General features: G+C 36.2%; 1 protein-coding gene across 6 annotated transcripts in view; it reads right to left on the minus strand.

Moving 5' to 3' along the window:
* Positions 1 to 13,386, minus strand: part of ankhd1 (ankyrin repeat and KH domain containing 1) — a 35,251-nt gene that overhangs the window by 20,264 nt on the left and 1,601 nt on the right. For all 6 annotated transcript variants that reach the window (XM_066645422.1, XM_066645425.1, XM_066645424.1 and 3 more), the window contains exon 2: positions 2,479 to 2,632. In XM_066645422.1, coding sequence (XP_066501519.1) covers positions 2,479 to 2,632 — 154 coding nt within the window. The remainder of the gene's footprint in view (positions 1 to 2,478; positions 2,633 to 13,386) is intronic.

The following is a 13,386-nucleotide window of genomic DNA, read 5'->3' on the forward strand; positions in this document are numbered from 1 at the left end:
TGTGCCTGTTAGCTGGTCAGCTATGCTTCTAAAAGGTGTAGAACTGGTCTTATTTTACTTGTTTTTGATATTTTCTATTCCTATACCACCAGTCAGTGAAATTTGGTCTCTGGTTTTTATTGTCAACACGTCAGTGTTCACTGTCAGGCTGTGATGAGCTAAATTCACATGACTTTGTGCTCACAGATATAAGGCACAGTGAAGCCCGACAGTGCATCCTCAACATCCTCCCCCGCTCCACGGTAATACCGTGATAATATTTTGAGACAGCTGAACATTTGAAAAAATAAATAAATAAAATAAATGAGTACTGCACATCCCTACTTGGCATACAAACTCAGTGTGTTAAAGTCCAATATGTTGTTTTGTTGGCCATTTGTATGTCTCATTTCTCACTGTTGCTTACTTAGGGCAGTAATGAGCTGTGTGTGGCTCATTGTTTAAAAAAACAGGCAATCAAACCAGCCTTTCTGAAAAGAGCTGTTAAGAAATTCCAGTACTATGCTAACTTGTAGGAAAGGGGTATATGTGAACTAAAAGGAGAAAAAACATGCACACTGCAGAGGCGGCAAAAGCCAGAAGCATCAAGAAAAACTTTACATTTCACACAACAACATACAAGTCAGGCATGGGTACAAATAATGCAGGTCTAGCACAAGAAAGAAACATTAACTTATAAACACTGACTATAGACAATGAAACTGACCACCAGAGACAAATAACATGCCAAATGGAAGAGAAGACAAAAACAGAAAAAGAAAAAAAAAATAGACACAGCAAGCATTCATTGACAGACATGAATGTAGCATATCCAACAAAACCATATAAATAGAGACACGTGCACAAATTCTGTACAGACACAGATAGAGACAAAGATACAGAGGACCATGTACACACACACACTGAGGCACCCAGAGCATGGTTTACTAAAGGCCACTGCTGAGTCATGATTGGAGCTGGTGCTGCTGTATGGAAATCCATTGTTCCTGCTAATCTCCCCTACGCTTCCCCTGCAACCTAACTATCTGCTCATGGGACTGGGCTAGCCTGTACCAGTTCACCAGTGCAGAGGCAGGCCTAACAGAGCCACACCCAACTCAGCACAGCTGAACGTAAAAGGTCAGGGGCATGTAAAAGGTACACAAATTATATTTTGGATGAACCTAAAGTCAAACATGAAATGTTAGGCACTAGTGTTGCAGTCCCTGTTAAACAAATCCAACTATATTCAGTACCATGAAAATACTATAATTTCTAGTCTTTCAGTGGGAGGTTGAAAATCATTAATATCAATGGCAAACCACGTAACAGGCAACAGTCCTGTAAAAACAACACAACAGGATGCAAAGCAAATAAAAAATAAACACAGGCTTTGGGGATTTGTGTAGCTATACTGAGACACTTGTTCTCATTATATAGGGATGTCTCCCTGTCCTCTGATCAACTCTGTACAGTGACAGGTCAAGTTGTGTGTGCAGGGATGTAACTGAAAAAATCATCTGTGTAGTAACCTAACTAGGCCCTCCCTAACACTGCAATATGTGATCCCCAAATTACTTAGTTTATCCTGATTCTGGAGCTACACTCCTAATTGCCAGGAACTGGCCTGAACCATTTGTTTTGAGGCTGCTCGATGACTTGGTGCTGGTGGAGGCAGCTGGGCTTCAATAGCTGGATGAGAGGTAGCTACATGAGATTTCAAATTTGATGCATTTCCCAATTTTCACTGCAACCTTTGTGGCACAGATTTTCAATACTGCTTCATCTGAATTAGCTGGTTCTCCCTTTTCATTTAGCAGAAATCCGAAATGCTCCCAAACTGGCGAGGGTGCATTTGGTTTTGCGACTAGGTTTGCTGCCATTGTTTTCCGTTTATAAAAAGCATTCAGCTGCAGCAGTTCAGATGCCAACAGTTTGGAAAGGTTACACTCAACCTTTTATGATTTTTCCAAAAAAACAAATTTACTTATTCATTACACCCACACAGACCTTGCAGAAAAAGGGAAAACATCTACACTGCGGTTGTGATTTTTGCTTGCCATTTCCTTTGGTTGGGTGGTCAATAACGCAGTATTATTGTATTGCTGTTATTGAAACAACCTTAAATGTTCACCTAACTGGATATTGAAGCAGTGTATACTAGATATGTATAATCACTGCAAACAAAGATGTTAATTAGGAAAAAAACATTAACTCTGATGTAATTAACAAAGATTTTTAAAAGGTTAAACATGCAGAGTATGCTGAAGTGTTTAGCAAAGATGAAACAAATTAATAAGCATAGGTATAAAAGTGTGCTCAATGTTTTAACCTAAATACTAAGACACAATTGCATGTACGCAATAAGCCAATGTTTGTTGTAAAGGCATCCCACAGAACAGGTGAGTTATGGCATGCAGAGGTGTAAGAACAGTCAACATTGCTCCCTAACAGAGGCAGATGAAGGTGGGCACAGCAAGAACTCTCAGTGGAACATACCTGCGGCTTCAAGTAACGCCTCCAACCGGGCCTGTGTTTCTGGATCTACTGTTCTGAGGTCAGCTCCATCTGCTGCACTGGACAAAAGCAATTCTGATGCTGTCTTTAGCACGGGGTTATCTAGGTCCTCCTGGTCTAGTATAAAGGACTCCACCTGCAATGACCAAGCATTCGATTAATTCTTTGCAATAAACATCATAAACATGTAATTAACAAACAGCATTATACATATATCATCATACTTTACAACCAACATGCCTTCACAATCATCAGTAGAGTACAATGGCAATTTAATCAGATTTCAGAGGTTGTTAAATTTCTTAACAGTGAACTATTTTAAAAATAATTAAAAATGTTGTAAATTACAATACAGTACATAATGACTGTGCTCAATTGATTTTTATTTCAAATGTATCCTACGACTGAGAGTTAATAATTGACAGGAGGTGGGTATTACTAGCTGTTGACATTACCCCATTTAATACCAGTGTAAAGGGCTGGATGAAAAGAAAAAAAAAATTCAGATTTTCTATCATTACCAAGATCTTGCCTTAGAGTGTCCTTTTCTCTAGCAGCAATGGGTAATTAACACAGGAGGGCACTACTGACAAAGTTCACACTGCCCACTAGGTCTGGCCCTACAGCCCTGTTGCCTGGAGATTGTACACACAGTATTTAGGCCCTGAGCCTCTGTGGAATTACAGTAAGCACTAAGATGAGCTAATCAGCATGCTCCCCCTCCCCTTCCCTGCACATGCCCTTGACCTCCACACACCTGCCGCTCCGCCCCCAGGGCAGGCCGTCCTGGACCAACCAACACTGTATGAAAAACTAAGGAGCAACAACAGCAGCATTGCAGTCATCCTGTCCACAACTGACTCATGAGGGCCTTCTGTGAGCTGGAGCATCTTAGAATGTGGCAAAGCTAATCCAAGTGCAGAAGACTAACCACTGAGCAGTGGGACAAAAATGGAGTACATGAGAGACGTTAAATGTAATATAATCTAATTTTAAAATTAGTGCTATCTCTGGCACATGCTTTTATGCATGGACATTTGTAGCACTTACCCTGACACGGAAAACTTGTACAGGTGCAAACACCTACAAACATCAGTGTTTGCTGTATACTATACTGAGATGAACAGACAACTAACCAACTTGAGCCAACACTGTAACAAGCTTAAAAAAGCCAGATGATTAAAATCAAGTAGGCTACAACTGCAAAGAAGTTTGAACCATTAATTTAAATATACAGTCACTAGCTCTCAGCTGGAAGATGAGCTGTTACTCTGCCTGAACATGAGTGCAATCTGAAAACACACCCCACCAAAATTCTGCAATTTAAGCTACTTTAAGTGCTTGAGAATACTTACACATGATCTTATGAAAGTTAAACTACTGACCTTAACATTATTTTCAGCCTATCAGATTTTGTAAGAAGCAAGCATACTGCTTCAAATCTGACTAGATTTAAAACGGTTACCGTTTTCAGGAAAACAATTAGTATTACGGTTTCAAAGCTGAATTTAAATCAAAACCACAGTCAATTACCACGGCTTGAAAAACTCAGAGAATCAGCCAAAGTTGCAACGTTGTCTCTCAGATGCAGTCACAGGAGTTTTATTTTGTGCTGCTTCCGATTTCCTTAAGACTCTGTAAGAAGCAAGCTAACTATGGCCTAACATTTGTGATGTGTGCTTGTGAACACAGCCCTTTTAGCATGGTTGTATAAAGTGTTCTGGTTTAATTACTTTTTCATTTTGAAACAAACAAGATCTCTTATGCAAATAGTACACCTTTTCAGTCTCTTGCATGTGTATACCAACTGTGCAACTTTTTAAAACCATGTACATTAAGCCACGCAATGAGTTAACGGGAATCAGTCAGAGTGAACACATTAAATACTCCCAAAAAGTGTCATTTATTAACACTATAAAAATGTTAATTTTTATACTAGTACATCACAGTAATGAATCTTAAACAGCATTCATCCTATTGAGTGTGCCTATGTGTTTCAGGAAGGAAGGAAGAAAAGAGAAAGAAAGAACAGAGAGGAGAAAGGATGGATCAGATGCACCAGCACACAAAGCCAAAGGGAAGCGGTGTTTCATTATACTATTGGGCCAGCCCCATGTCAGTAAAGAAAATAACCAATGAGCAAACATACTCTTGCATTGACATTTTTTGGTGAATGCATTACGCATGCAGGACCAACACGAAAGCGGTGTTGGTGTTTAACAACTTGAAGGAATGCAGAACACATAGAAAGGAGTGTGTCCCCTACGGTGGCCAGCATAGTCAGATCACAAGAACATTTACAAAGCGTGCTACAGGAGGAGGAAGTGTGAACTTGCCGCCTAGAGGAAACGGAGGATCAGACTTAAGATCAAACTCAAAAAAGCTAATACAGATCAGTAAAATAATGCTGAAATCGGCCACGATACCAATCTTTGAGATCAGATTGGGACATCCCTAATCATTATATTTTTGCTGGATATGCTATAGGTTTTGAGAAGACTCGAGCGCCAGATATTATGAATACTGTTCAGTCAGCAATAGAAACGATATTCACAAACTGTAGGGGGCAACTACAGACTATTTAAAACACAACAATTAAATAATAATTTAAAAAAAATCCACTTCTCTAGGTTTCCTTGTTTGCTGAAATGCAAATACACTTAATTCACCTTCTGTAACTGCACGCAGCTAAAATAACAGTTATACCTACCGGCACTAACAATACAAATATTTAGAAAGATTTGTAGTGAAGAAGTTTTTATCGTTTTAACAGTTCCAGAGCAGTAATACCTTACATTAAATTTTAATTCTGCAGATAACTGTTTGTTAAACATTTCTTTAACATCCAAGGGACATATTACACCACATGGATCAAACAACACAGCATTTCTTACTCCGATTAAACAGCCATGTTCAGAAAAACTGGTTTTAACTCCTGTTGAGAACAACGCTCAGTGTAAACCAAACATGAGGCGGTTGGTAGGCAGTTTTTTTAAATCCCTTTAGCCTTGCTCTGTATTCGCGTTTCATCATATTTAATCAATACTTAATTCTCAACATGATTTGTCTATTTTACTCCATTTTAGCCTCCCTCATCTTCACACTGATTAACATGGGCGCAGAACTGTAATTGGAGTGCTTCAAACAGGGAGGGAACCTGTTACTGACATAAGCAGCAGCACAAAAATCAGAATGACTTGTTTTATCCCATGTCCTCAGACTTTGGCAGATGACAAAGTGATTGGGTTTTTTTTTTTTTTTTTAAATTATACAGCGCTTGGGATTGTAGGAGCTCCAGACCCTCAAATTAATCTACTAACTTACTGAATAAATTAATATTTTATAATATGAGGTAGTGGTTGCCTGATTAATCAGGCCAATTAATGACATTTTGAGATAATCGGCATTGGCCGATACCGCCTCTTGAAAAAAGCGATTATCTAAAGATGCCTACAGGAATAGCCGGAAGAAGCCCCATCTCTCGGGCTGTTGTGGACCGATGTCACCATCCATTTCATCATTATAAATGCAGATGTTAGTGGATGATATGAAACATGCCTGGACATGATGTTTGCAGAGAGCAGAGTAAACCTTCCTATCTTTGAAAGCTCAGGATATTTAACTAGCTACTTATAATAACGTACAATATTTACAGTCTGTATAATCACATTGATTTTGGGCAGAATCAATGCAAGTATAGAAAATGAGAAAATACAAGTAATGTTATTTTAGAATTGTAGTGTTAGCAAGCCTTTAACCAGAAAAACTAGCTAGCAAGCTATAAGGGCTTAAAAACCTAATGTTCTCATTTCAACTCAACAGTCTGCTATCATAAGTGATGGATCTGATAGTTTTAAGATACCCAACGTTAAATAAAGTCAGTTGCAGTTGCTAATGAGGTTTGTCGTCTTATTTAAATTGTCGTCTTATGTTAACAGTCCGAATGATAGCATTAATATTATCAATTTCCAACAGCGTTTGGCATTACGTAACATTCGACATAGTTTCTGCATTTTGTACACGTGCCTGTGTACGAGCTTATGTGCGTGCACACATCTCACCACTTCTGTGCGTACCCCAGCATGAGAATAGTTAGCTTAACTATACGAGAAACTGTCACCTCTAGTAACATTAGATGATATGAGCAGGCTGTGCAAATTAAAAATATTTTTAATGTATTTGATCACTTTACTATTTGGCTTTTAATCAAATCTGTAAACAAACAAACACATGGACATGTGTGTCTGAATATTTTTGGCAAGGTGGTGTAAAAGTTAGAGTTATGTACTGCAACTCTCACACACCCAGCTATAAATGTTAATATTTGCCTAAATTTTCTCTGTTACCATTGTTTTTTTTCTAAATGTCATCACGTTTCTCCCATCCTAAATGACAACAAATCTAATCAAAAAACATTCGTGATTAGTATTAAATATATGTAATACTGTTACATGTTGAATAATGCAGTTAAATGACGTGATCTCTGACATGCTGAACCCAGTACTCCCTTAAATACCTGAACGTATTCCTTAATTTCATTAATACAAATTCCATTTAAGGCAACATGTTACTGGCCAAGAAAACCCATGTATATTAGACTGTAATGCACATGGAATAATGGACTTATACATTACTTTTTTTTTTTACTCAAACGCTGACCTTGAATATTTTATGTTTTAATAATTACAAATGGTGGATAGAAATCTAATACCTTATGGATTTTCATTGATAAGTTTTCATAGAAAGTTGTTTTTATACTGCCTGTGACATTCATTTAGTTGATAAGTAAACTGCAATGTGCAAACAGCAGAGTGCAGAAAATAGTGCTAAATAAATGTTCATTTAAGTTCAGAAATTTTGCATCCAAGTTATTATTATCATTAATATATATAATCAAAACCACTAATGTGAGGTATTTTTTTTTTTAAAAAGGGACATGTCAATCTAAAAACAACACACACATAGAATTCATGTAGAATCTTAACAACTGATCTGCTGTGTAGTAATTCAGACAAAGGTCATATTTGGTGCAAAACAGACAAATGGAGCTTTCAGAAAAAAAAAACAAAAAAACACTGCACTTTACAATTGTATTTCCCTTTTATTTGATGTAAAGTGACCAGGGTTAACAAGAATATCACAGGACTATTCAAACTATTTAGAAATCCACCTCATTTATGGTGAAGCCTGTAAACAGACATGCTGGCAGAAGCTTAAGGTATACGCTTTAACAACTGAAATATCTGCAAAAAACACACACAACAACAATCACCACTTCATTTCCACAGACATGAATGGTTTGTTCTTTACTAGATGTAAAACTTTCCACAAAAATTAAAAAAAAACTTCTTGAACCCCAGAAACTAGTTTTGCACAAAATGTCTTTCTCAAGACCCAGCTCTTCTGTGCAGTCAGAGTCCACAAAAACAAATAAACCAGTAGACAGTAATGACAGCAATAATTTGAGCCCTATGTGATTGAATAGCCTACATATCACAACACACAAGACCTATACATTTAAACCACGCATACAACACACCCCTACCTCTAAACGGTGACAAAAATATAGACGTTCAGAACGGGTTGTGTCCAAAAACAATAAAAAAAAAAAATTAGAGAAATCGCAAGCAACAGATAAAAAAAATCAAGATACGTTTAATCTGATTATTATAGCACACCTAAGCACAACTACTGTGAAGCACAATTAATGGTTACCTATATAATTAAACAAACATACAGGAAAATGTGAACTGATTTGGAAAAACACAAAATGTGGCACACTTAACATTGCATAGGGCAACATCCAGTTTCACATTCAAAATTTTTTGTTTAATCACTACAGAATTTAAAATTATCTACATTAACTACTAGTTCCATAGCTAGTAATCAAGTTATTCTAGCTAGAGTTACAAGCAAACGAGACAGGGAATTAACAACTTAAACTTAATAAACAGCACAAGACACAACAAACAGACAAAACAAATGCAGAACAGCAAAGTAGTCCCAGTGAATCATAACTATATCATAGCTAGCTCTAACATAAAATGAACTTTTAGCAGCGTTAGCCAACAACTTGAGCCAATAAAATTTCAGAAAGTAGTGCAGATTCTGTAGTATTTTCACTTTAAAGGGGATGAGCCTCCTTATAAGCACATGGGCCCTGGAGTGAGGTGTGAGGAGCAGAAAAATAGGTGTTTCACTTGAACTTGCTTCTAATCCTGTATTTACCTTTTCCCAATATATATCAGTCAGTACACATTACTTCAAGCACTTTTTTCCCCACTCTGTTTAACCTTATCTTTGGGCTCTGCAGATCCAGCTCTGGCAGTGGAGAGATTCAGGCAAGAAGCCTCTGAGAACTCTGAGAGCTGCCATCTATTTAAGACACAAACTAAATGTTCAGGATTTTCCATTGTTTAGGGTCCTCTTAGAATTGACTTACTTCACTGTAAGGAAAATGCAAGATTTACAATAACCTATTCTTTGATGGTGGTGATAATGTTTTCAGGTTTTAACCTTAGTCTACTGAAACTGCAACGTGATCCACATTGCTGCAGTTCATAGTTACACAAATATGCCAGTCCTCTTACTAAGTAAAAAGTGAAATCCTGAAGCAGGTATATTTTCATTTAATTATATTTTATTATAATTCAATTCTGTGATTCATTCTTCATTTAAAATGTGATTTTATACGTTAAATATATTAAATGTACAATAATCCACAAAGCTTTATCAGAGGCAGGGAAAAGATACACTAGTGTAACCATTTAATGGTTTAACTAAAATAATGAGTAAAGTTAGTGTATATACCTGCTTCTTTCTAAAAAGGGGAAAGCTAAGCATTTAGTGCAGCCAAGGGCTCCAGCTTAATTCTCAACTTGCAGTAAAGTGCAATTCTACAGCAACAAATAGGCTGGATGAATTGAGACATAAGTCAAAACCAATTAAGGAATTACTATAAAACATCTGCAGTGCTGTTAAAGTTTAAAATGTGCAGTCAAATAACCTATTATCTCCACCATATGAGTTTGCAGTTTGGTAATTAACAAAATTTAATGTAGAAATACACACTGAACATGTGTGAGGAAGAGATAAAAAAAATTTGAATTTTAAAGAGGCACTTCCCAAGCCAAGGGCACTGTTACATTCTGGGAAACAGAAGAAATTGTACAGCCTACAATTAAAAATAAAACTGTAAAACCTATTTTACATTAGATGATGCATAATGCATAATTTTAGTGTTACAGTATTTGTGAAAGACGTGTGTATATAAAAAGATTTACATTTTAAAAGTTTATGAAATGAAATGAAAATGAATACTGATAAGTTTATTAGATCAACCCGTTAACCTTAATCTATAATTAAGCATATTAAATTTAAATAGTTTGAAATAATTTGTTCAAAGTCTTTAACTGAGCTTGAGAGTAGGAAAGTAATATACAATCAAGCAGTTCTTGGTTCTTTAATTACTTTATAAAAATGCCCTCCCAGATGTAAACATCTCAATTACTGCCATTCATAAAATATGAAACAACACTTAAATAAACTAAGCAGCAGGACACCAATAAAACACTAAACTCAGACCAATGAATTCTACCCCATGCCTATGTGGATATTCGGTATAGACAAACACCACACCCCTTGATAAATAAAAGTCCAGTTGAAACAACTTAATTAAATATCAAAAAAATTCTCTTTATAAACCATGCGTGTCTCCAAATGCAGAGTCCAAGAAAACCACTGTGTCAGAACTTAATCTCTACGAATGCAACCCTCCACTCTTTGGTAGTTTCATGTTAACCCTAAACACACAAGAGTGATAATCAATGAATCATTAAAAGAGTTATGATAAATGCAAGCACAGGCACACATTGTGTACATTCAAAAATTTAAATAAAATACATTATAGAGCAACATCTGTGTAGCCTCCTTTCAATATGGTCCCAACAACCGTCAGGTCAACTGTGTCAGAAGCTTCCAGCTTTTCTTATTACCAACTTAAAAGTAATTCACAAATTAAGCAACATTTTCTACTAAATATAAAAGTTTGTTATCCTCAACAATAACAGTGGACAAAAAAGTACAGAATCTTCATCAGTCACTGTAGAACTTCAATTAATTTCAGCAAAACAAGGACCTATATAGTTTTGCAGGTGTATAGGCTACCACTACCTAGCATCCCACCTAAATCTCTAATCACCGATCAGCCACAGGGATATACTGTATTATGCCATGACTGACAGATTACTAACAGTTACTGTTAAAAAAGCAAATCATGTTTTATTAAAATTTACCATGAGTGTCCCCACAATACAACATTACATTAAAAGATCCAATATTAATGGAAACACCAAGGCAACTGTAAAATATTAATAACTCTGCCCTCTAGCTTCAGCTAATTCTACCTCTGCTTTGAAAACATGCCCTGACTTTGGAGGGGGCCATGCAGACAGCATTGCAGATTGTAGCGGGGGTCTTCCACGTTGTTAATTTTCTGGCAAAAACAGATAAACCCCAATCCAACAAGGAGATTGATGCGTAGAGGGATGCAGCAAGAAAAAGTACTAATGAACACCATCGTCCAATACAACCAAGGCATGAAGAAAGTCTCAAAGTGTAGTGACAAGGGCAGATAAACTGGATCAATAACGTGCATACCGCGACATATATTCTTACTTGGATACAGGGCCGTCTCTTCCCATTCAAAAGCAGAATTGAGGCAGTAATTACCACAATTTTATGACAGTTGGGAAATAAATTTGACATTTTAAAAATAGATTTAAATTTTTTTTTACATTTAACATTCAATAGCTTATGAAAACAAGCATTGCCTACAAACAGGAATATAAAATAAGGTTCACCAGCAAGAAAATTGCATGGTAACGTTTAAACAATATTTTGCTGCCTTGGTGAACCTGGTGTAATCTCAGCTCTTTTTAAAATGTAAGAAAACTTTTGCAGCAATGAGTGCATTTAAACACAATTTTAATTACATGTCGAGAGAGGTTTTTCAATGATTTGAAGCCCTAATTCAAGGGCTTTATGTTATGATTCACTACGATTTTACACATTTAAGCTACCAGGAAATACCTTTAGTATTTCAATCAAAAATATAATTATAACAACTGAAAATTAAAGCATAAATGTTTACAAATTAAGACCTCACTTCCATTTAAATTCTACCCCTACAAGTTAATCTTAGAAATTTACAGAAACCTAGAAAGTCTACAGAATTCATTTTAATGTTGACAAGTGTCAACAATTGATCTGTGAATAGAGTTCAAGAAGTGTGTAAAAAAGAGTCTGTAAACACAGAAGAAAAGAAAAAAAAGCACAATAGTTTGTATAGAGGTTCTTATTGGCAATCTCTGCCCTACCTGAGACTGAGATCAGCTCCCTTTTCAATACCCCTCCCCCAAATTCCAAACAAAATACCAACAACAGAAGAGATGGGAGACTGGCACACATTACCAGTTATAAAAGGCAACAGACACACCCCTGTCCTCCAGACAGAGGGCGAGAAGAATCATATGTAACCCTAAAAAACAAGGGGTGTAAGTTTAGAGTTGTGTAAACATGTGCCCATAATCAACCTCAAAAAAAAATCCATTACGTGCATGTCAAAGCGATAGATTCTAAAATAGGGTCTGTATATTTGAGACCATAGCATCTTCATATTTGTCCATCTGCATCAGAACTGAGCAAAGAATCAATAACAATTTTATTACACATGAAACGTGTTGTAAATTGTTTGCCAGGAATCAAATAAAACAGCAATTTATCTTACTATCACATATTGACAGACAAATATAACATGAATAATCCAAAAGTAAAGGTATGAAATAGAAAAAGTGATTAATATTAATCATTTAATTAATGTTTTAACCATAACTCAGAATAAAACTGTAAATGTTGAGTATATTAATAAAAATTAATCATAGCTTCATGGAAATAAAATTTCTACAGATTAGTGTACACAAGTTGGAATATTAAACTGCTGTCATGTTAGACACCAGGTATACATTCTAAAGGGCAGTGATGAATCTGATATATTGGCAGCGGAAAACACAGCAGTCGCTCTACAGACTGTTGAGTGGACTTGGAGAAATGTGTTTCATTCAAACACTAGCTTCTGGTCAAGTCGTGTAGGCCTCAAAGCAAATTAAATTCTGCAAATATTACCAAACCCTTTTTCTAGCCAGAGCCACAATGTTGACGTTATTATTGATGACTGTTGGCCAAATCTGCAGTCCAGAAAAACACTATGAAAGTTGTGTGTAGTCTAAATACATCAATATTGCTTTATAGAAACAGTCTAAAGATTAGAAACAAAGCTCAACAATTAATTATTTGGCTTGTGATTCGTATCTCATAAAAAGGCAACGAAAGTGATGTGTCAGTCAAATCAAGTAACAAAAAATTATCATTCAAATTAAGTTATTATCAAAATGAAGGAAATGTTTTTGCCTCCAACACCAGATTCTTGTTACTATGGCTATTTTGTTTTTTTAAACCTACCATAGTGTTATATTGTGGAAACTGTCCATATTTCAACACCACCAACATATTGCATTAAAGGAGGAACATAATTAGTGCTGTTTAGTGCAGTAAAGTGTGTAAAACCAAAACCTTACTCTATCCAGTGTACTTTACTTGTGTGTAAAAATATTGTGATGCACACTTTGAAATGTCAGGTTCATAATATATTTGCCCCCCACCACCACCCCCCAAACTGCTTGTCTGGCATGCTTGACCAGAATGTGCCCTACCACCCCCTCCAAAACCTCCCCATTCGCCTCATTGCCGTGTGTACTTCTTTTTAAAACCTTTAACTCTAGTAGCATGGTGCTTTAGCATGAGCATGTCTCTGCATTTCTGAAAGCTCGGTAT

Source organism: Hoplias malabaricus, chromosome 15 (genome assembly GCF_029633855.1).
Source record: "Hoplias malabaricus isolate fHopMal1 chromosome 15, fHopMal1.hap1, whole genome shotgun sequence".
Lineage (NCBI taxonomy): Eukaryota > Metazoa > Chordata > Actinopteri > Characiformes > Erythrinidae > Hoplias > Hoplias malabaricus.